The sequence below is a fragment of the Sander vitreus genome, chromosome 6 (assembly GCF_031162955.1).
Source record: "Sander vitreus isolate 19-12246 chromosome 6, sanVit1, whole genome shotgun sequence".
In the NCBI taxonomy this organism is placed as follows: domain Eukaryota; kingdom Metazoa; phylum Chordata; class Actinopteri; order Perciformes; family Percidae; genus Sander; species Sander vitreus.
Window position 1 is genome coordinate 26,811,837 of NC_135860.1, and position 22,954 is coordinate 26,834,790.

General features: G+C 42.1%; 1 protein-coding gene across 1 annotated transcript in view; it reads right to left on the bottom strand.

Annotated features, from left to right (window-relative positions):
* The window catches only part of LOC144519062 (uncharacterized), a 32,055-nt gene extending 15,638 nt beyond the window's left edge, over positions 1 to 16,417 (bottom strand). The window contains exons 1-5 of the mRNA XM_078251942.1: positions 15,762 to 16,417; positions 12,301 to 12,409; positions 9,124 to 9,390; positions 6,451 to 6,626; positions 2,043 to 2,284 (exon numbers count right to left, since the gene is read on the bottom strand). Of these exons, the coding sequence (XP_078108068.1) occupies positions 2,043 to 2,284; positions 6,451 to 6,626; positions 9,124 to 9,390; positions 12,301 to 12,409; positions 15,762 to 16,267 (1,300 nt within the window). The 5' untranslated portion in view covers positions 16,268 to 16,417. The remainder of the gene's footprint in view (positions 1 to 2,042; positions 2,285 to 6,450; positions 6,627 to 9,123; positions 9,391 to 12,300; positions 12,410 to 15,761) is intronic.
* Positions 16,418 to 22,954: the final 6,537 nt, after the last annotated feature.

Here is a 22,954-nt window from a genome sequence, read left to right on the forward strand (position 1 = left end):
TGAGACGGTGCCAAAGTGCGATATAAACAAATGAACTGTCAAAATGTCCCATAAATCTGGCTGCTTCCTGTCTCTACTCTCCTTCCAAGCAGAAGATAAACATGTTGGAAGTGCTTTTTCCATCTCCCCCCCCCCCCCTCTCCTTCCTTTATCTTCCATTGTCAGAGCCTTTTAGGGCCCCAGCACTGTTGAAGGGAAACCCTGCTTTGTGCAGGACAGCTTTAAAAAAAACCAAATCCTTAACAAGCTTTACCAATACTTCTGATTCACTTCTGAGTCAGTGGTGGAAGAAGTATTTAGATCCTTTACTAAAGTAAAAGTACTAATACCACACTGTAAAAATACTGATGCAAGTAAAAGTCCTGCATTGAAATTGTAACTCAAGCAAAAGTACGAGTTTCATCAGGGAAATGTACTTAAAAGTATTATAAGTAAAAGAAATAACCTCACATTTTAGAACAGCTGTGTGTTTAATGGTCTTATCCTTTCAGCTGGACTTGTAGGCCGTTATATTGTTGGTCAGTTTAATTTATAATAAAACATCAGATTTTATAAACTACATCTTAATTTGTTAACTAGTAACTAAAGCTGTCAGATTGATCTAGTGGAGTAAAAAGTACAATATTTCTCTCTGAAATGTAGCGGAGTAGAAGTAGAAAGTGGCATGAAAAGAAAAGACTCAACTAAAGTACAAGTACCTCAACATTTGGACTTAAGTACAGTACTTGAGTAAATGTACTTAGTTACATTCCACCACTGTTGTGATTAGAGTATAGATCCGGGCCCGTATTTATCAAGCGTCTCAAAGTTTAAGCTCTTAAGTCTTAAGTGTTGAGAATTCATGAAATTACTATCAAACTGAAGTATAAAAGCAAGTTATCACATTTCTTAACCCTTGTGTTGTCTTCCCGTCGACCAGGAAACTTTCTGTTTAAATTTAAAATACAAACTCTTTTTTTCAACGTTACGGTCGTCTTTTTTTCTCAATGTTTTTGAAGCTTTTGGCGATTCTTTCTGAGCTTTTTTTTTATTTTTGAATCTTTTTCCGACATTTTTGTCACGTTTTTCAACGTTCTTTCATCGTTTCTCTTCTTCAAATGCTATAAAATTGAAAAAGAAAAAAAAACTAATTCAATGAAAGTAGTGAACTGATCATTTATTTTACTCGTGAAGAGCGTTGTAGGGAACCATCCAAGTTATTTTTTTTCTGACAATTTGGTTGAAAGAAAACTTTCAATATAGAAGCTTTTTGAAAATGGGTCAAATTTGACCAGAGGACAAGACTCACTCGTACTCTCCCAGTTATTTAAGGCAGCTCCAGAGGTCTCTCCAGTGGTTAGGAGTTGCCAGTAGGAGCTTGTGATGGCACTGAGGAGACAGAGACGTGCGCCAATCTTTCAGGAGAGGAAGAATGTTTTTGAAATGTTTGACGACGAGCAGTTAATCAAACGGTATGGTTTGGACAGAGCAGGCATAAAATATCACAACATCTAGGCTATGTATAGGCAGGTCAGTTAACAGCACACCAGTTTAAAATTTGGAATTAAGACCTGGTGGAAAACGTGTTTATCTTTCACTTCCAATGTGTATATCATAATGTATTCTCTTGAAAAAAAAATGTATTGTCAAATGTGTGTTGAATGTAAACTCCTCTTAGGAATTCCACCAGTCAATGAGAATTTATCTGAGAACATTCTTAAATAAGGAAATCTGTTCAGTGATTGGTCCATGCCTATGGCGTCATCCAAAATCCCGTTTGTGGCACAGCAACGTGTCCTGAATCATCTCTAAGACTGACACTTAAGATATAGTCCCAAACTTCACCTAAATTACAACTGAGATGCTTGATAACTAACTTTTAAGCGCAGCTTTGAGCCGAGAATTTCTTTTACTCTTAAGTCAATTCTTAGCAGTGATCTTGTGAGTCATTCTCAGAGGCTTGATCCATATGGGCCCTGTTGAGGCTGTGAGTTTTAGCCAATATTTCCAGCTACAGTGTTATCAGCACAGGAATGGCATCAGCAGGGGCACTATGGATAGACCTGTCATCAGGAGGAGGCGCAGCAGGATCATGTGCAGACCCAGGGTGGTAGGGATGACCAGACCAAGCAGCAGGGACAGGCTCCCCAGATGGAAGAGGAGGTGGTGGGCATGCTCCCACTCCTGGCACGTGGTGGCATTGAACTCCACCGTCGGGACTCCTGGAGTGGCCGAGGGGAAGGAGGGCAGCGTGGTGAAGAGGAGGGGGGGCAGCTCTGGGGTAGAAGACATCCTGCAGCACGGTCACCTTGAAAACTAGGGCACAGTTGGAGAAAATGTGAGTGGAGGATGATGAATTGCCCGGGGTGTATCGTTAACATGCTGGTCACAGTGTATTTCTGCTCCTTTTGGAGAGAAAAAATACCTTCTTTTTTTTTGTTGCTCTATTAGGCTTACTCTCCTGTTAGCAAAGATGTTTGAAATAAAATGATACATTCTTATCAATTATGATATTTGCTATATTGGACAGCAAAGTAAGCCGAAAAAAACAATATCAGAGATATAAAGTTGTTAAGGTGAACATGGTAGCAAACAGTTGCCTTGTAACCAGGGGTTGATGCATAGACTGTATAGGCCCTGACACGCCAAGTCGACGGCCAGAAACTAGTGGCGAAAAAGGTCACCCTTGTCCTGGTCAAAACAATAGCACAGGAACATACCACACAGACTACAGCCGACGGCCAAGTACCTCGTACGTTTTGCGCCTGCGGGAGAGGAAATAACTCTCTATACCAGCAGGCAGCGGCAATCTATTCTTCATTCAAAAAGGGAAACTGGATAAAAACGCCAAACAGAGTCTTACGGTCCCTCTGTTACTACCCGCTGGGAAGACAGTGGACGCCGGGAGAGGGCTAACCAGACTGTCCTTCTTCCGGTCAGTTCTCTCGGCAAAGAAGTCTCCCTACAGTGGGAGCGGAGTAGCCTGGTCCTACCAGACTCTCGTACATTTCATTTGTACGGAGAGTCTGGCCTCTCTCCACTGACAAGTGTTAACTTCCTTGAAGGCGGGTACTCTGTTGAAGTTTAAAACTATTGGATCTGCCCAGAGCCACTCTGGATCTGCCATAACCAATCGCTAACGTTTGGTCGTGACGTATGTCATGCATGTGCAACAAGAGGGGAGACCGACAACAACTATCGGCTTATATTTAGCATTAGCATCGCTAGCGTTAGCCTTAGCCAACTCCTTCACCACTAACGGAGCGAGCTGGAAAATCAAACTTTTCCCAAACCCCGTGGGGAGGAGGGCCACAACATCATGGCCACCAACACAACTCAGCAAAGATTGTTCTTGCTCAGGCTTTGACTTCTAGATATTCGGCAGCATTGCTGCCACAACGGACCGAATGGCTTCGCTCGCATCTTTCTAGTGTACGTCCTCAACGTCATCGTTCTCAGCCACTCCCTCTGTTCGCTGATTGGACCGCCAAATATTTGACCAGAGAAAACCCAAGAATATACCGCAAACCCAGACGGAGTACTGAAGGGAAATGAAAATTGAGCGGAAGTAAGTAGGAGGGCGGAGCCAGGCTACGAGCAGAGTAGAGGGACCGACCGAACGTCCCGCTGCTGGCTCGTTAGCTAACATTAGCTTGCTAATTCAAAAATGTCATCACTCATCTGGCGTTAGCAATGTACTTTCCTACGATGTGACAAGCGCGTGTGAATAAAACATTAATTTGTTACATTTGACTAATTTAGAGGCTGGCCGCCTGGCTGGTAAGCTAGCTTGCTTGCTAGCGGGCTAATTGTTTAGCGGTGCAGAGGGTGCAGAAAGAGAATTCTATTACATTCTTTATATTAAATATCACGGTATAGGATATTAGTTTATTTTGTAATGCGTATGTAGATCCTTTAAAAGACATGTTATTGTTAAAAGAAACATACCAACACAAGTAGTTAATGTTTATCTCGTTGTATGTTTGCCATCTTATTGACATAATGTGCAAAATTGATATTCCAATTGTTTTTTTTAGAAGAAACATTTGAATGTCATTTTTGACCTGTTTCGACAGCTCTTATGTGTATTGGATTGATCAGATGAGATGAAAAATAAAAGGAGCCTTGTATGTGCCTCTCACAGTCATTCATTTGTTTTGCTCACACTAGTTTTCAAGCTGATCAGCCAATCAGATGAATTCGGCCGACGTTGAATCGGCCCAAAAAAAAGGCCAACAAAGGCAGACGGGTGGCTTTGGACTGATGGCTGGCATAGACGGTATATAAACTGGACCAACAGATCCTGCTGCTCTGGACGGAGACCAGTGAAGTCTATTAGAAGCACTTTTCCGGTGATGGCTGAGCGTTACTGCGCAGTCTCCAACTGAGAGAGATGACGTAAATGTGACGTGAGCAACCTGTCTGAAAGCTGTAAGTCTTCTGGTAGCTGTGCCAAGAGAAATCTCAATCATTCTGAATATTGCAGAGACGGAGAGCGTAGGTATATGTTAGGAGATAACATAGGCAGGTAACAGGCTAATTATTGCTAACTAAAATGCTAGTTAACATTAGTAATTAAACTTAAACAGCTAATGTAAGTCAAAACTGCATGCAAGCTTCTCCTGTACTATACGGTATTTCTTCTACTATGCGACAGTAAGTCGCGTGGTTATGACACAATCGTTAGCCTATTTTTATAAAAACGTCTGCTACGGAGCAGGTACAAGGTAATGGTGCCTTTTATACATTGTCGTGTTTCTTTAGAAATAAACAATGGACAAATAAAGTCTTTAAACACTTCAGATGTAAAGTTATTCGCTCTCAAAGTGACGTCAAAATGAATGGCAGTCAATGGGATGCTAACGGGAGGTGAGTGCTTGTTAGCACCAAAATGGCGCCATAGGAGCTACGCGTTGGTCTCAGGGCCTTCTAAGTGAAGCCAAAACATCTTGTTCGCCCCCTGGTGGCTAGCTGCAGTATATGTCATAAGCCCCGCCCCCTCCATGATAGCGGATGGGACATGGGCCAAACTAAAAAAAATCAAGGTACATGTCAAATGTTTTTTTTTTTCCAAACATGTTTAAATGTCAAGTTAGGTAGTCATGTATGCCAGTGTGTTTATTTTTCTGATAAGTTTGGTTTCAGCTATTTGAACGGTGTGAAACGTCATGATTGACAGCTGTGATTGGCCATGCAAGTGGATAAAAACATGGCCAAAGACGGTCAGGACGATCCGTGCTGCTTTTGCTTAACGCTAAAGGGTTAGTCCGGATTCACCGAAGTCACACAACAACACACTCAAACTAACCGATTGAGGCAGCATTAAGACCAGCAACAAGCCGATCGAGGCAACAGTTAGACCAGTAACTCTCATGTTCTGCAAGGTAAAATGACTGTTTTTGTCAATGGAGTCTGGTTGCTTTGAAGAGAGCATAGATAATGGCTTCAGTTCCCTGTTGAAAAGGGCTGTCTGACGGCAAGGTAAAGTGGTGAATATATTCTAAATAACTTAAATTGAAGGGATACTTGTCTGATTTGAAACCAGTTCTGTGTCCTGGTAGTGTGCAAGGCCTCCGTCTGTGGCACCAGCTATCAGTTCGCTAGTCTCACGTCTTATCTGAGACGCAGAGGTATACTTATTGTGCAAAGGAATAAGACGTCATAGTCCGTGGTATGTGGTTGTTAAACCACAGCTATGAAACAATCACATTGCTTGATTTGAGCTACCCGTTTTATAAAAGAATATTGATTAGTGCAGCTTTAAGGAGTCTTCCTGCCCAAATACAATTGCTCTTTGTTGAGTGCATCTCAAGTTTTACCCACTGGACAACCACTATCTTTGTGGACAAGAACTCTACTTTACTCTTCTGTATTTATTCATTTAGCTGGTTTTCTTTATTTGATATATTTCATATTTTGTAGCCTTTGCCTTATTCATTTTTATGCAATTTGAATCGAATATACAGTGCTTATTTTCTACTTGAATGTGTTTTGTGTCTGTCGGATGTTGCAGATACAAAAACAGTTATGTTGGGTTACATGTTTTAAAATCACTGTATTGAACAAAGAACAGTTCATGTCACAATGTCACATTACATCCTGTGATAATCTCACAATAGGCATGCACAAAAAAGCTCCTTTATAAAAATGGCTTTATCTGTTCTACTCTAAGATTAACTAAAGTAGGCTACAGGTGCTCACAGAACAACATCATTCATATTTTGTTATAAAATGAAATAGTTTTACTTTCTTACTATAGCCTAAACAACATCACAATCTCCCAGTGTAACAGAATCAGCTGCTGTGTTTCTTCTCTGTCAGACTGATGTGCTCTTGCCCTGGGAGGGCTCTCATATAAAAATAGATGTGGGGGATAAACATGCAGTCTCCTCACGGGAATTTCTCACAGCAACAACTTTCCAACTGCGCGTTAAAGTAGCCTACCAAGAGGAAAAGGTTCTCATTACTTACCGCTTCAGCAGCAGCCGGTGGTACAGCCTAGAAGGAGGAATGGGTTTTTGTGAAAGACTTGAGACACTGCTGGTGACTGGAGGCTGGACACTCAGATGGGGAGTGGGGGGGGGGGACCGTGAGAAGGAGGGCTCTACAACGTGCACGGCACATTCCACACAGCTGACAGGGAGAGACTAAAATGGACAGGAAGGGGAGAGAAGTGCACCTGCATGGACTGAGAGCTCCGAGAGGGGGAGGCAGAGCACATATTCACCCCGTAGTGTCACAATACTCCACTGGCAAATCAGTCAATTTAATGATCTGCCAATATAAGGAAAGGATTCTTTTGAAGTGCTTTTTTCCCCCCCAAGTGGATATAAAGATAGCACCGCCTTGATAGCATTAAAGAGAATCTACAAGAAAGAACATGGCCAGAATTACCCATGATTCTCTTAGCTTTGTGGACTAGCTGTTTCTTCCAGAGGGAGATCAGGTCCAGTGATCTTAGAGCAGGTGAGTAATGAGGCTATTCTTGCTTCTCACAGGCAACCCATAAAAAAGCTACATAAAATGTCCTCAGACATTAAAAGAGTTCAGCTTTCCGCATCAAGTGAACTCTTTTAATGTCTCTGAGGAAATTGGATGTATTTTACATATGTGGAGGCTATTAAAGAAAGAAAGAGACAAGCCTGTTTTTTTGTTTTTTTTAAAGAAGTCAATGTTTAAACTTTTTGGAGTGAATCAACCCAACTTCAGTTTTTTTTTTTAACTCAAGATAGGAATGCAAACAAATCAACTGGATTATTTATTGGTTATATTTTTTTGTCTCGTATGTTATGTACTTTAAACGCCACAAATTTCTATAATTAAAAAAAAATAAAAAAAATAAAAAATATATATATATATATATGATTATTTTGTATGTAGCCTAAAATCCAAACCTTTTAAAATGTGTACTTTTGTTAACTCATAATATATCATATTTAATATATTCATAATAGGGCTCGGCGATATGGAGAAAATCAAATACCTCGATATCGATACCGCAACGATGTTGTAGTGTTGACTACTGGTGCTTTCACAACATATTTACACAATGAGACTTTTGATAAATAATCATCAGTAATGTGGATATAATGACTAAGTGGGTAAAGGCAAATAATAGAACAGTTACAACAGTCTGGTAAGTTCAGAAAATGACATCACTTTACTGTAATGTAGCCTTTAAAACCAGGAAAAGACAAAAATAATGCCATATTACAATATCCAAAATCTAAGACGATATCTAGTCTCATATCACGATATCGATATAACATCGATATATTGCCCAGCTCTAATTCACAATGAATTATTGTATTCATATTTTAACAGACCTTTTAGTATTTAAGGATTTAATCGATTTATATTATTTTGACAAAATAAACAACTCAAGACGCACTTACTGAGCCATCTCCATGACAACTGAGCAAACTCCATTAAAAAAAAAAAAGAAAGAAAAAACTAGTGAATGAACTTTGAGTTCAGATTATTGTTTAACTACTGTTGTCAAGAATGAACTTCCATGGTCAATTTCATGTATACTTTCTATGCCAGCCTGTAATATATTATTTACATTTTTCTGGGGGGGGGGGGCACACAACACACGTAGCATGTGGTTAAATTACTGACACTCTAAATAAGAAAAATCTACACAGTAAAATAAAGTATAATTTATTTGTACAGTCCAATATAGACACAATAAGCCTATTTACACATCTCCGTTTTACATCTGCACAATGTTACATTAACAATAGGCACTGATCTAATCTGTCAATAATACACATTACAGGACATCTGCAGCCTCCTGTTCATTTGACAACGTTATACATTCATAATATACTTATACATTTTAATTGAAGCTTTTAATGGTTCTCTAAAAAACATAAAGTTGGAACAGGATAATCTGAGCCTAAAACCATTTCGATACACACAAACACTCACAAACTCTCCTCAGTTAAATTCTCTACGTTTTCTGTGGATAATGATGCTCCTCAGTCAAAGCCTTGGGCGTTTTATTTTATTGTTGCGTGGCTGAGACTGAAAACGCCAAAATGCGAGACGCCTGTCGGTGAAGTAGTGTTCTGCTCCAGTATATGATTGAAACCACACAGAGTCAAAACAGCAAATGAACTAAGCACACTGTCATTTTTTTTGGGGTAAAAGTGCCTATAGGTGATTCAACCTACTTCCCTTTGCTGCGTGTCATCCCCTCCCCTTTCGTATCTATATACACACTATCTAATAACAAAAAGCCCACAAAAAATAAATCTTAAACAACATTCTGGGCGTCCGGATAGCTCAGTTGGTAGAGCCAGCGCCCATATGCAGTATAGAGGTTTTACTCCTCGATGCAGCGGGCCGGGGTTTGACTCGGACCTGCGGCCCTTTGCTGCATGTCATTCCCCCCTCTCTCTCTCCCCCCTTTCATTTCTTCAGCTGTCCTGTCAATAAAGGCCTAAAAATGCCCCCCAAAAAAACCAATATTGTACTGTTTTTAATTGCACTGAAGTGACACTTAAAGGCAAGATGCAAGCTAGGGCCCTTCATGTTTATGGCTTGGAGCAGTGTGCGCGTGTGCGTGCGTGTGTGTGTGTGTGTGTGTGTATGTGTGTGTGTATGCGTGAGTGCGTGCGTGGGTGTGTGCGTTCAGGCAGTCTTTGCCCCCTGCACCGGCACTTGCAGGAAGACATCTGCCTTTTCTAATTCGGTCCCTGGTATGTAACTCGGTAAGCGGAGATCATAGCGGTGCCCAGACTCGTCGTAAGCCTTGTCGTTGAGGGAGTACAGCTTCTCTGCAATGTCATTGCGCACAACCAGGGCAAAGATCTTAGCTATGTAGCGATGCTTGGCGAAAAGCAGATAGAGTTTCTTCCTCCTCCACGCCACGTATCGACAGGGGTTATCAGCATGCAGGGTCACCTGTGGGGAATAAAAACAGAAAGAATGAATGATAAAAGACAAGCTGGCATTGACAACGTGGAAGGTTGTAATAAACTGGAGGAGTGTTTCAATAGGGACAGAAGAAACTGAACCCAAAGTCAAAACGTATGACAAATACGGTTTGCCTTTAACTTTAAATTGCCATTTTAATAATCTACCTGCTGCTGATACAGAATTCTTTGGCAGATGTATTGATATTCAATATATAGTGTAAATGGAATCAGGTTTTAAATATATCACAATTCATCAGGTAGGGCTGCTGCGATGACAGCAATATTGCTATACTGTATAGCTGTACTGACAAGCCAACCACAGGGGATGGCAACTGCCACAGCCACTTTTGGTCATGTGTTTTGATGAGACCAGGCCCTTCTTGTTCTATTTTACACTCCAATGCGTGTGTAGAATGTTAAAATACATTTCAAACGAAAACAAGAGTTAGGGGTGTCATTTTCCCCCTGAGTTGGGCTCTGTATTTGTTTTCTCGTCCCACCGTGGAGCAACACTGACACACCCTCCTCGTCTTATGCACATCTCTCTCTCTCTCTCTCCGGACACACTGACGGTGCTTCTGCAAAATAGCCTCGGGAAGGAACTTGTTTTGGTGGAACATGTGTACGTTCAAAAGTTGTTTTAGTCGTGCGAGGGAAAACTCAGATTGGACAGATAGTCTAGCTAGCTGTCTGGATTTACCCTGCAGAGATCTGAGGAGCAGTTAACCATAGTCCTCAGAAATCCACCGGAGTTTAGATCACCATAGTGTGACTAACTCGCAAATCCGCTTGATTTGCTTACCTCATGTAGCACATGTTGATAACAACTAAAGGTTTTCCGGTGGCTGAGAACGATGACGTTGAGGACGATGACATTGAGGACGATGACGTTGAGGACAATGACGTTGAGGACGTGCACTAGAAAGATGCAAGCGAAGCCATTCGGTCCATTGTGGCAACGCTGCCGAATATCCAGAAGTCAAAGCCCGAGCAAGAACAATCTTTGCTGAGTTGTGTTGGTGGCCATGATGTTGTGGCCCTCCTCCCCACGGGGTTCGGGAAAAGTTTGATTTTCCAGCTCGCTCCGTTAGTGGTGAAGGAGTTGGCTAAGGCTAACGCTAGCGGTGCTAATGCTAATAGCCTTGGCTGTCTCCCCTCTTGTTGCACATGCGCATGACATACGTCACGACCAAATGTTAGCGATTGGTTATGGCAGATCCAGAGTGGCTCTGGGCAGATCCAATAGTTTTAAACTTCAACAGAGTACCCCCCTTCAAGGAAGTTAACACTTGTCAATGGAGAGAGGCCAGACTCTCTGTACAAATGAAATGTACGAGAGTCTGGTAGGACCAGACTAGTTTAGTTCAACATTACATGGATCAATCTGCATACGATATGGTAGATGGAGACAGCTTAGAGCCCAAAAGGACGCCGAGTTAGCTAATCTCCTCCTGAACAGGTAAGCATTAGCTTCAGGCTAATTTATCACGGCTACAAGGGACGGGCATTTTATGTCATTTCAACATTCGTGTACTCACATTGAATTATATAGCTAGAGTACCCGAGTTGGTTACTCGCAAAAACAAATTGAGACACAGCCAGTAAAGTGATCCCTAACCCTGCTAACTGCTAACGTTAGCAGAGGACCAGGCAAGCAGGCCACGGCTGTTTACAATGTGTAGCCTGTCCAGCGGCCGTAGCCGACAACGGTGAGTTATTTTAAGCCAAGAGAGGGGGGCTGTAAATCGGGAAGACCGCGAGTTTGCAGTGTGTTTAGTAGGGGTGTGCAAAAAAAAGAAATAAAAAAAAAAAGATTCACATTCGAATCGCGATTCAAGCTCTAACGATTCAAAATCAATGTTTAAATTGTATGTCTACTGCAATCACATGGGAAAAGTAACTAGATTTACATAATGTGAAATGTTTTTTTGAATCGAAAATCGATTTTGAATCGTGAGCCTAAAAATCTGTCGAATCGTGACATTTTCTGAATCGTGCACCCCTAGTGCTTAGCGATTGTTGCCGTAATTCTAAGCCAATAAAGTGTGTTCAGTCGGGTGGAGAGGATGGCGAGCTTGTTGTGTTTTTAGCGCTTCCTGTAATTCTACGCCGAAAAAGTGTGTCTGTCAGTTGGGTACAGAGCTCCGCGTGAGCACGGGCTTTTATGACGGTCGATATAGCCAGCATCTAACGTTAGCTACTCCGCTGTGCTGTGGAGTAATGTCTGGCTATGTGAGACAAGCGTCTAGCAACATTGTTGTGGATGCTGCGGTCTCAGCCTGGCAACCTCCGTGAACTTTGAGTCTGGGGAGGAGGGGACAGGGGAGACGACGCTCTCCAGTATTTTGAATTTGTACTGCAGTAACTATTTTAAACACTAGCTGTCAGTATTACATATTGCACCTTTAATACTGGACCAATTTTAAAGATTGTTGTTACCATAAGTCACGTAGACACAAATATTCGGAAAATAGGGCACAGGTTACCCTTTAAGTGCCCCAGCAGTGAGCCATTCCAGTGACCCACCATTCACAATACCAGGACCCTGGAAGTGGCTCACCTAAATAGAACACAACGGCATTATAAATGCTGTTAGTTTATGAAGTAAATAAATATCTATGAAGGCGTTAGGCACAAAGAAATAAAATGAAAATATACTTGTTTTGGGTCTTTTCATGGAATTTGTTGTCAACAAGATGAATATAGAATGTGCTGTCCGAGCCTTATCTTTTAACTGCACATGATGATGGTTGTGATGATTTATGAACCTAAAATTGGGGTAACAGGCAGACAATCTTGAGCTTGTTGACACATGGTTCAGTGAATTGACATTCCTGAGTTATTAATGTATGACATGTTTTATTGCACATGCACATGACTTAAAAAAAAAGGGGACCTGGAATACACCCTCCTCTGACGGTCTGAGAGAGTCCCACTCAGGTGAATCCAGAAACTGGAAAGGGTAGATGTAGTGCAGAAACTCTCCATTAACTGTCACACGGATTCTGTAGGAGAATAGACGGACATTTTATATTAACTAATCCACTTCCCAATGGGAAACACTACAACATAGAGGGCAAATCAACACTAAACTCACAGGACACAAACACTGCTGCTAAAACATTAACCAGTGATACTGTATTACAGCAGGTGTCCTGCTTTTAACAGTGGAGGGAAAGCTGCTGCGACATCAGTGTGTGGGGTGTGTCTTATGGTACGTGTCCATATGGGCGTTGTTTTCACGGATGGGATCGCCCCGCTTCCTAGCATTGCACGCTAGTGGGCTTACCAGCAGTTTCTCTTCACGGACCTCTGACAAGCAACCAAAACAGCCTACACCCTCCTGCAACCGCGATGGCTGCAGCTGATTGGACGAACGCGTCACGTGGGGCTGGCTTCTCCTGAATTTCAAAACAGAGCATAATGGCGGCTCGTTTGAAATATGAGCTCTTATTTTGCAAAAATACATCGCCGAAAACGTGTTTCTTAAAACATTTCAAGCGAAATTCCGCTTCTCATTTGCATAAAGTCGGCAGGATTCAACTTTATGCAAATGAGGAGCGGTAAGCGTTGAAATGATACTGACAATGGACACAAGAGCTGTCAATCTTCCTCTATAATACCATTCGAATTCCATTTGATTTTTTGTTTGAATATTTGAATATTTAATGCTCAATTGCAGCCTGTTAAATAATATGTACTACACAACTCTGGCTTATGCATTGTCAATGCCATGTGGTTGTTGTTACACATTCCGTCCACTAGAGGGACTTCTAACATCGGCTTGGCCTTGAGGGGACCTGCACGCAACTTTGTTTACATTCATTTTCCACAATGCACACAGCGACAAACACAAATCAACAGAGAACTCTGGAATGAAACATTATCAACAAGTGTAGTGAAGCGGCTCGGTTGTACAGGCTAACGGTGCTCTCAACGTTTCCGACCGCACTTGAAGGCAGTTTCATTTCACGGAGAAAGAAAAGAGACGAGCAAAAGCAGATCGACGGTGCTTTGTTGTTTGGCAACATTCAGCTATTACATAAACTCCCGAGGGCTATTTCACAAAACCTAGATAGCGGATTAAGCCGGGATTTCCCCGTTATCCTGGATGACTTACAGTAAACCTTGAATCGGTTTCACGAAAGCAGAGGCACCTAAATCACCATGGAGATTTATTGGGTGCAGCTAGCCTGCTCCTGACCAGGCTAACAGCCAGGATTTATTAATCCTGGAGCCTTTTCTGTTCACTCAGCAGTGCTTTTACCTTATTATTAGCCTGCATTAAAATAGGTAGGCCTTACATATTTCTGTTCAGTTAAATACTGTTATTATTTTAACATTGTGACCATTATTCTTTTTTAAATATTCATGTGACAGTCATTGGTGCTGTTATATTGCTGTATGAAGACTGCTGTTCATATTGCTGTTAGAAGTTTGGTGAATATATTAGGCTACGGCAGTTGTTGTTGATCAAGTTGCAAATGTGTTTGAAATAAAGTCAGTGATGAAGGGCAGTAGGCCTATATAAAGTCCTATGCACGTGTTTCTATAATGGTTCTAACAATAGCAGACTGATCAGACACCAATCCATCTTTTAAGATGATTTCTTTCTTTTTTTTTTTTTTTATTCTTCAACAATAAAGGATGTATATTACTCTTCCATGTGCAATGTGTGTTCTGTCCAGTGAACTGGGACTTTAACTTGAGAAGATTGTACAATTACAAAACACCTATAACAACTGTAGGCTACTGTACATTCATGAAACAACAGGCAGAGGACACCTTAATGGTGTTGTCCTTTTGCTGGGGGAAGAATAACTGATGAATACTCTGTGTTACAGTCAGGGCCGGCGATTGCTATAGGCGAACTAGGCGATTGCCTAGGGCGTCAAATGTGTTGGGGGCGCCGTGTCGCCCTTGGGTCTACTTCTCATTAATAATAGAATTAGAACGACAAGCGAAATAAAACATGTTTATTAAACATGATTATCCTCGGGCGCCCCCTCAGCCACACGGAGCTCTGAAGAAGACCTGTGCATCGCTTAGCGTCCACTCTCGCTGTAAAAATAGAGACGAGCAGCGGCACAGACCACGGAGCTGCTGCAGCGCGCCTTCCGTGGTCTGTGCAGCTTCAGGTTTATAAAGGACGCGCCCTGCTGTGGGCATGCTGCGGCAGATGTGTCCCGTTTGTGCTCTGTGTATTTCTGCAGTAGGTCTAGTTTCGGTTTTCCACCTCCGATGTAGAGCAGCGTACAGCCACTTCCCTAAACTTTGTCTCATTCAGAGACCAGAGTCTCAAACGGGGCTCTGAGTCTGTAAGACGGTCTGAGATCTACCGTATCAGCAGAGCAATCACGTAACGCACAGCAGACTATGGTGCAGGTGGATTATTTTCTTTCTGAAATATAGTGACTTTATTCTTGTAATAGCCTATTATCACTTTAGTTTTCTCAAAATATCACGACTCCTCCAAATCTCAGAGAGCACAGATGAGATATATTTTGAATGAGCACAAAGTTTTGAACATGAGCAGAAATCTTTCTCAAACACATCTGAAATATTACAGTCCAGGGCTTTATTAATCCATTAAAATGAATTCATGTATCACTGAGGTGAATAACTGTCATATGCACATTAAAAGGAGGTTAATTCCCCAACAAAAGACGCAAAAGAGGAGGGAAGAGTAAATGATAGGCTGCGTGTGGTGACTCAGATATAATTAGAAAAGGTGATCTACAGGAGAATAAATAGATGAAAGCAATACAGAGTGCCTGAGAGCCTTACTGCAATATATTCCATTAAGTTTTTATATTTGGATTGTAATCTATGTTTGCCTTTACATAAAGATATTTCCAGCATAAATTGATTCAGAAAAAGGTAGAAATAGGTGCATAAAAATTCACCTGAATGCAGGAAATTAAGTGTTTAATGTCAGACCCCCCCCCCATCATAAGTCACCATGCACACAAATCTGGAAACAAAACACTGGCCTTTGGGTTGCCAGACCAGTTATGACTAGACCAAATGTTGTTGCCATCTAAATTACATGCAAGTAAAATGTACATACATTGGTAAATTGGGGGGGGGGGGGGCAAAACTCAATCTCGCCTAGGGCAACCGAAGGGCTAGAGCCGGCCCTGGTTACAGTCATGTTTACAGTGTGCATTGAGTTTATCACTTAATTATCTTCATTGTTACTAGATTTTAGAGTCCAATTTCTTCAGCGTCTCTCTTTTCTATGTCCATATATATATATATATATATATATATATTTGTTATACCTTACAGGATCTGTAGGCTAAATGCAGTTTGGCCTATGACACTATCAGGGGAGATGGAAGTTAAAGTTATCACCTGCCAGACAGGAGCACCGACAGCTTGTCAATAGCGGTTTTTCCCTCTATGGCGAAGCAGTGGTCCCTCTCTATGGTCTGGATGTCTCCGTCACAGCACGCCACTATCTTCCCAAAAAGTGTGAGCGACACTCCCAGTTTTTTAAACATACAGTTGTAAATCTCCTGGAATTCATTATCGAAGGAGACGCTTCTCAGACGATAGGAAACATGCAGGACTTGTCCCAAACACACCCCGAAGAGTGCGAGACTCCACAGGAAAGAGTCCGTTGTGCAGGAGTCCGACCATGCCCAAATAGTGGAGCAGAAGAAGCCCAGAGTCAGAAAGGTGAACAGGTAGAGGAGTCCATAAAAGCCGCTGCCGCCCATGAAGCCAAGGAAAAGCAAAATATTGGCGAGGTGGAACACGGAGCCCTCCGGGGTGCCTCTCCATTCCTCACATATCGGGTGCGCTGCCGCTACTGGTTCCGCCGTGAAGTTCAGGGCTTCGAAATCCGGAGGCTCCATGTCTAACGTTACAAAAGTGAATAAAACTACCAGCACATTTCACAAAAAGTCGCCCAGGGTCTCTCAGAGCCTGAGGAGAGCAAATACAGGGTAACGTTAACTCAAAGGCAACATGTCATCGAGCACCTGCTTGTGCTGGGAGGCAGCACTGTACTGTTAGTTAGCAGAGTTACGACCGGAAATAGCCTCAATAGAAAAAATAAAATGATACGGAGTTTTGTCGTCGGGGGGGGGGGAGATCGGACAGACTAGCTACATCTTGTGTAACCCGTGTTTCCCTAAATGCTTGGATGGATATTGTAATACTATTTATGGCCAAAATGCGAATAAAAATGTCTCTAGATTCCAAACTTAAATGTAAAGCCTTTTTATTGCATTTAATCCAGACATTTGCTAAACACAGTCCATAAGAATATCTGTTTTTGCTAGACGTAATGCTGGTTCTATTCAGAAGAAGGTCAGTCCAGAAAAATGTTGGAGGGGCTCTAATCTATTCCATCTATCTAATCTAATGTATTTACGATACTCAAAATAACAACACTTTTATTTTGACAGTCCAAATGTCTCATTTCCGATACGTCTGTCTCTGTGTGGCTTGACACAGCAATAGCCTAAAACATGATCTAAATATGATAGCAGTGGTCCTCTTGGTCCTGGTGTCCAACTGCTTCTAAATATGAAATGAGGAATGTGATGTGTGGTGAACAATAAAATTAAAAGCCAATAAAATACATTTAGCCTATACTATTAATGCATGAATAGCCTACGTATTGAGTAGGTAGCAGTTCATCTGAGTCAGAGAGCAAGCGAACTGATTTCTCTTCATTATTCAGAACTGTGTTGTGTTATGTTAGAACAATGCTATTTTAGGTGTTATGAAAATGGTCTTTAGTTTGATATTCTTGGACCAGAATAGCAGCTGCCCTCCCTCTGTGTGCCTGGTTAAGGTGAATTTGAGGATTTGCTGGATGGGGGAAAAAATGAGTGTAGGTGATATATTTGGGGCAGCAGAGAAGGAGAGAGAACCCCTGGGTGCATTTCACATCATGTCAGACACAAGGAGCTATTGCAGAGACATTTTGCATCAGGTCTTGCCCTGTTTTTTAAGATAAGGGGTAATATTTGAGCTGCAAAGATGAATGGATTAATGGATTAGTTGTCAACGATTGAATTAATAGCCAATTATTGTGATAATCGATTAATCCGTTTGAGTCATTTTTTGATTGAAAAATGTAAAAATGTACAGATTCCAGCTTTTTAAATGTGTTTTTTTCCCCCCGAAGTTTCTTCACTCCTCTATGACAGTGATCTGAAAATATTTGAGTTGTGGACAAAACAATACATTTGGGGACGTCATCTTGGGTTTTGGGAAACACTGGTTGACATTTTTCACCATTTTCTGTAATTTTATAGACCAAGCCGAATCGTTAATTCAAGAAAATAACTGACAGATGAATTATGAGTTACAGCCGTGATGAAGGAAAGCAATACGAGAGGCATTAGATGCCAGTTTTGGAGCTATTTTTATTGAGGGTGAGAGAATGTGATTTTATTGTTGACATGCATAAGGCCGGCTACACACTGCCTGCGTGGCGTGAGCGTGTCAGCTGCGTGGCGTGTCCGTTTTTATTTCGGCTCCCATGTTAACAGGTTAGAGCTTACACACTGCCTGCGGGACACTGCTAGAAATAGGACCGACGCCTATTTTTCATGCGACACGCAAGCGTGTCGGAAGCGTTTCCAGGCAAAATAGAATAGGAAAAGATGTTTATATGTCATTTTGACACAAATACATATTAATAAATGACATGTTGATGTTTTAGGTTTTGACATAAATACAGATATAAATGTAATAAAAAAAAATACTGCCGACGTTGTCTTTGCTGAAATCAAATCAGTATATATTTATGTTTAACGTGAAGTATACTGCTTGAGTGACACGTTTCTGGTGTGCAAAGACAGAAAAATCCACGCAGCTGCAACTGACACGCAACAGAAACGCGACACTCACGCCACGCAGCCAGTGTAGCCGGCCTAAGGCTCATACATATCCTCATACATATCACCTGACACCTAACACCACTTTTTTTTTTTTTAGAGCAATACCAACCTAGACAGTCTGTGTGTGTACAGTATGTGTGATTGTGTGCACAAATTTGTGTGCAGGCGTGCATTCGCGCTTTTCCGTGTGGGTAAGCAGCCTGAGAGCTCAGATATAGCCACATATGACAAAGTGCCAATCAGCACCAATGTTGGTGTCTATGTAGGGAATATGGCTATATTGTCATCTGCTGTTGGGAAGCAGATGTGTCCAATCACACACCACCTTCCCCAAAACACACTCCTGAGAGACAAACGGCAATAATTAATCTCCTTCAGAAGATGACCCGTTGTGTTATCTGCCAGTGCTCTTATTTTTAGCCGTCCCTGGATAGAACACTTACTCTTTTGGCAGGGATCCATTCTGGTGCCAAAAGGTCTCAGGTTCCAGGTCACAACTCACAGCTATCATAGTGTGTGTTGAACTGTCCTGAACAACACACTAGAACCAGACTGACTCATTTCCAGCACTCCATTATTTTCAGCACAGGGACAGTTAATCCTTAATGTGGATTAAGTAAAAAATCTGCGTTAAACCAATAATTAGTTATACAAAGTGTTATTTATTTTTGCAGTACAAACTAGTGCACCCACACTTTATCTCACCTATATGTGTTGAGTTTCATAACATTAACAATTAGATGTAAAGAGATTTGACGTTGCTATTTGGTGCTACAACAAAAATCAGGGAACACACCTTCAAAATACTACCTGCTACCCGCTGAACTGTGTTCCAAGATGGCACCCTATTCATTTCAATGAAAGTTGGGCCCCGGGCTCATACAAGTACACCCCCAAATGTTCCCAATGATGTTCAAACCCAGAGAAATCTGTAATTTCAATAAATGACACGGACCATATCGTTTGGTTGCCTGTCAATAGTGTCAGTTTAACCTTTGACCCCTCTAGTTACTCCTGTTCTTTGTGAACAGATATATTTTAATCGGCAATGGTGGTTAACAATGAAAACAACAACTCCCATGATCCCACGTAACGTCATGACATCATCAAAACTACGTGTTTATACCTATGGATTTGATTGAGAGACCCCTAGTGTCACATAATTATATATTGTCCGTTTAAGGTATGTTTAAGGTAATATTCCATTTGAGGGGGAGAAAGGGGGGGTTATCATGGGTTGGCCGCGGTCGGCGAGACAACACCGCAGGGGCGAGTTTTGGACCTACTCTGGAAAAGGCCCATCTCGGACACAGCTCGATGCGGCTCCACCCGCTAAAACTAGTAAAGGGAATGCAACTCAGCGCAACATGGTTTGGCTCTGCGCGGTAAAAGGTGCCAATGGAAATACCCTATTACAGGGAGCAACAGAGAAAGCGTGACATACATGGTGGCTGAAGAGGGACTTTAGTTGGGATTGAGGTGTGGGAAGATAAGATATGAAGGTGAAATCAGAGAAGTAGGCAGGAGAGTGGTGTTGAAGTACTTATTATTCTGTCTTTTAAAGTTTTTTGAAAGTATGAGGAAAAGGCACACAGCTTAGGATAGGTGCACATAAAGATGCTGTTTGTGAGGGTAATAACCTAAGCCGCTCCTCTTTTAACCAACCCCAACAAACATCCATCAAGAGGCATGACATGTACACCATAGAGGAGAATAGAAGCTCATTTACTCTTCATTTCCCACAATCAAGAGAGCCTCTGTTGTCTCTCGTCATACACAGAGGGGAAATCATTGTCACTTGCTGGCTGTCTGTTCATCAGCGATGCAGCGATCAGTAGTGGTGTCAACAATAATCGATTCGGCGATGCATCGCAATGCGGGGCATGCACGATTCAGCATCGATGCGGCAAAGTGCCATAATCGATTATGTCACTGTTTATTTTCTGGCCTTGAGTGGACAATAAAGTTGTGAAGTTTCAATTACTTCCGGGGGCATAACAACAACTATCAAGATGGCTGAGGCGGAGGGAGATGACCGCGATAGACGGGTAATTAAAAACGCACCCAAAGCTTGGAAAGCGGACATCTGGGCACATTTCGGATTCTACGAAGTTAATGGGAAACTAGACAAGACTTACGCGGTGTGTAAAACCTGCCACACACAAATCAAGCACGTTGGCAATACAACTAACTTCACGAACCATGTTGATCGTTGGCATCCTGAGTTGGCTTCAACAACAACAACACAAAAAGTCGACACATCCCAGCCAAGATTTGACGAGTCGCTAGTGTCAACGTTGCCACACAACTCCGAGACAGCAAAGAGGATCACACGATCGGTGGCATGTTTCATAGCGAAGGATCTACGACCCTATTCTGTGGTAGAAAATGCGGGGTTTCGCCACATGCTTAAAACAATTGAGCCCCGGTATAAGCTACCGACAAGAGCTACCTTCACTGATTCTGTGCTTCCCGCATTGTACAAAGAAACCAAAGCAAAGGTAATGGAATCAATGTTTAAAGCCAGTCGTGTAGCCATTACAAGTGACGCCTGGACTTCAGTCGCAACAGAGTCCTATGTAACCATAACGGCACATTATATTAGCGAGGATTGGCAGATTGTATCACGTGTGCTGCAGACGAGAGCAGTTTATGAGAGCCACACTGGTGCTCATATGGCGAGGCTACTCTTGGATGTTGTGGAGGAATGGCAGCTAACAGATAAAAGTGTTGTGCTGGTGACGGACAACGCCGCTAATATGATAAGTGCTGCTGAAATTGGGAAGTTCCCTCATGTTAAATGCTTCGCGCATACGTTGAACCTCGCTGCGCAGCGGGCGCTTAAGCTACCGACGGTCTCCAGGCTTCTGGGCAGAGTCCGACGTATCTCAGCATACTTCCACCGCAGCACAAAGGCAAAGCACCTGTTTGAAGAAAACCAGAGAGTTGTTCTTAAACTGACAAGTCCACTTAAACTGATAACTGATGTCGCCCCAAGGTGGAATAGTGCTCATGATATGATGGAGAGGTTTTTGCAACTGCAAGCTGCAGTACATGCCACCCTGCTGTCGCCTGCCCTAAATGTAGATGAAAGTGACATGGTCACTCTCAGCAGAGCAGATCTGGCTAACGTGGAGGAAGTAGTGAAGACATTAAAACCAGTGAAGGATGCCACTGTTTTTATGTCAGAGGAGAGCAGTCCTACAGTCAGCCTCATTGCACCAGTATATGCCCCAACTCCTCCAGAGCATGTCAGACACTATTGGAGACCAACCACTGATCCGCGATGTGAAGAATGCCATCAAAACAGATCTCCTTAAGAGGTACAACAGTGGGGCAGAGAAGAAGATCCTTCATACATCCTCTGCCCTGGATCCTCGCTTTAAGGGGTTACCTTTCCTGACAAAAGAGATTGGATGTCTCCGCAGGAGTGACTTCAGAGGCTGCATCCCTGGAGGTAATTTAATTTTGACTTGTAAAACTTGGAATGGAATAACTTTCAATTCAATTGTAATAACAATGTAATGTTAAATAAGCAGCTACATATGTCAGTAAAATGTTAAGACTGAGAAAAATAGTTATCTGTTGTCATGTGAGCTGCAGCATTGGCTGAGAAAGTGCTGCTAACCGCTGTTTTTTGCTCTCATTTATTTTGTTCAAACACAGTATGAGAGGAGACGTAGGACAGAAGCGCAACAGGAAGTTCAGGAACCAAGGAAGAGTTGCTGTCCGTTGATGACAGATGTGTCAGACTCAGCAGGCCCCTCCGCTCCCAAAAGAAGGGCCTCATCGCTGCTTGTGAGTTTGCTGGGACCTGCTTTCAATGACATCAGTGAACCTGCAGTACAAAGTAAGACCGCCGATGCCAGTGCTGAGGAGGAAATGGACTTGTACTGTAGATCCCCAGCTGTGCCTCTCTGTGAGGATCCCTTGGACTGGTGGCATCGCCATAAGGGCACGTTTCCTCTCCTCTCTAGGTTGGCAAAGAGATACTTGTGCATCCCAGGGACAAGCGTGTCAGCAGAGAGAGTGTTCTCCACTGCAGGAGATGTTATCACTGCAAAAAGAAGCGCTCTCTAACCGGACCATGTCGATCAGCTTGTGTTCTTACACAGGAACCTTGAAATTTCCCAAATGCTGAACAGTGAGAAGTTATGATGTAGGCTTAGGTCAAACTATATATTTCCTCACTCTGAAACGGATTGTTGATGATGGTGATGTTGAACTCAGACGGAGGAAGTTGTTTGCACAAATTTGGTAGTAGGCTAAGCCTACACACTTTATTTTTGGTTTACATTACAATGCATTTCACATCTTGATATTTTGTTGTATGCAGCTGATGTGATTGGTAGGATCAGGTATATAATTGTCATTGTCTTAAAGCTGCTAAGCTGCTGTTTTGTTGAGAATAGTTGCACTTGACTTTACTACTTGAAAAAAGTTTCACAGTAAGAAGTGGTTACTGTATGTTGCACTGAATATTTCTTATTGCTGGGTGCCTGGGTGGTTGTTGTTACAATAGTGTGACTGTGATTACTGATTAATATTTGCACAGGAGTTTAGAAGGTGCCCTGTCTTAGTGCTGCTATTTTACTGTGTGTAAAAAAACACTTATGGTCACTGCTGGAAAAAGTTGGCTGTTATTGCTCTTATTTCATTTCAAATGGTTCTAAAGCAGAGAGAAGA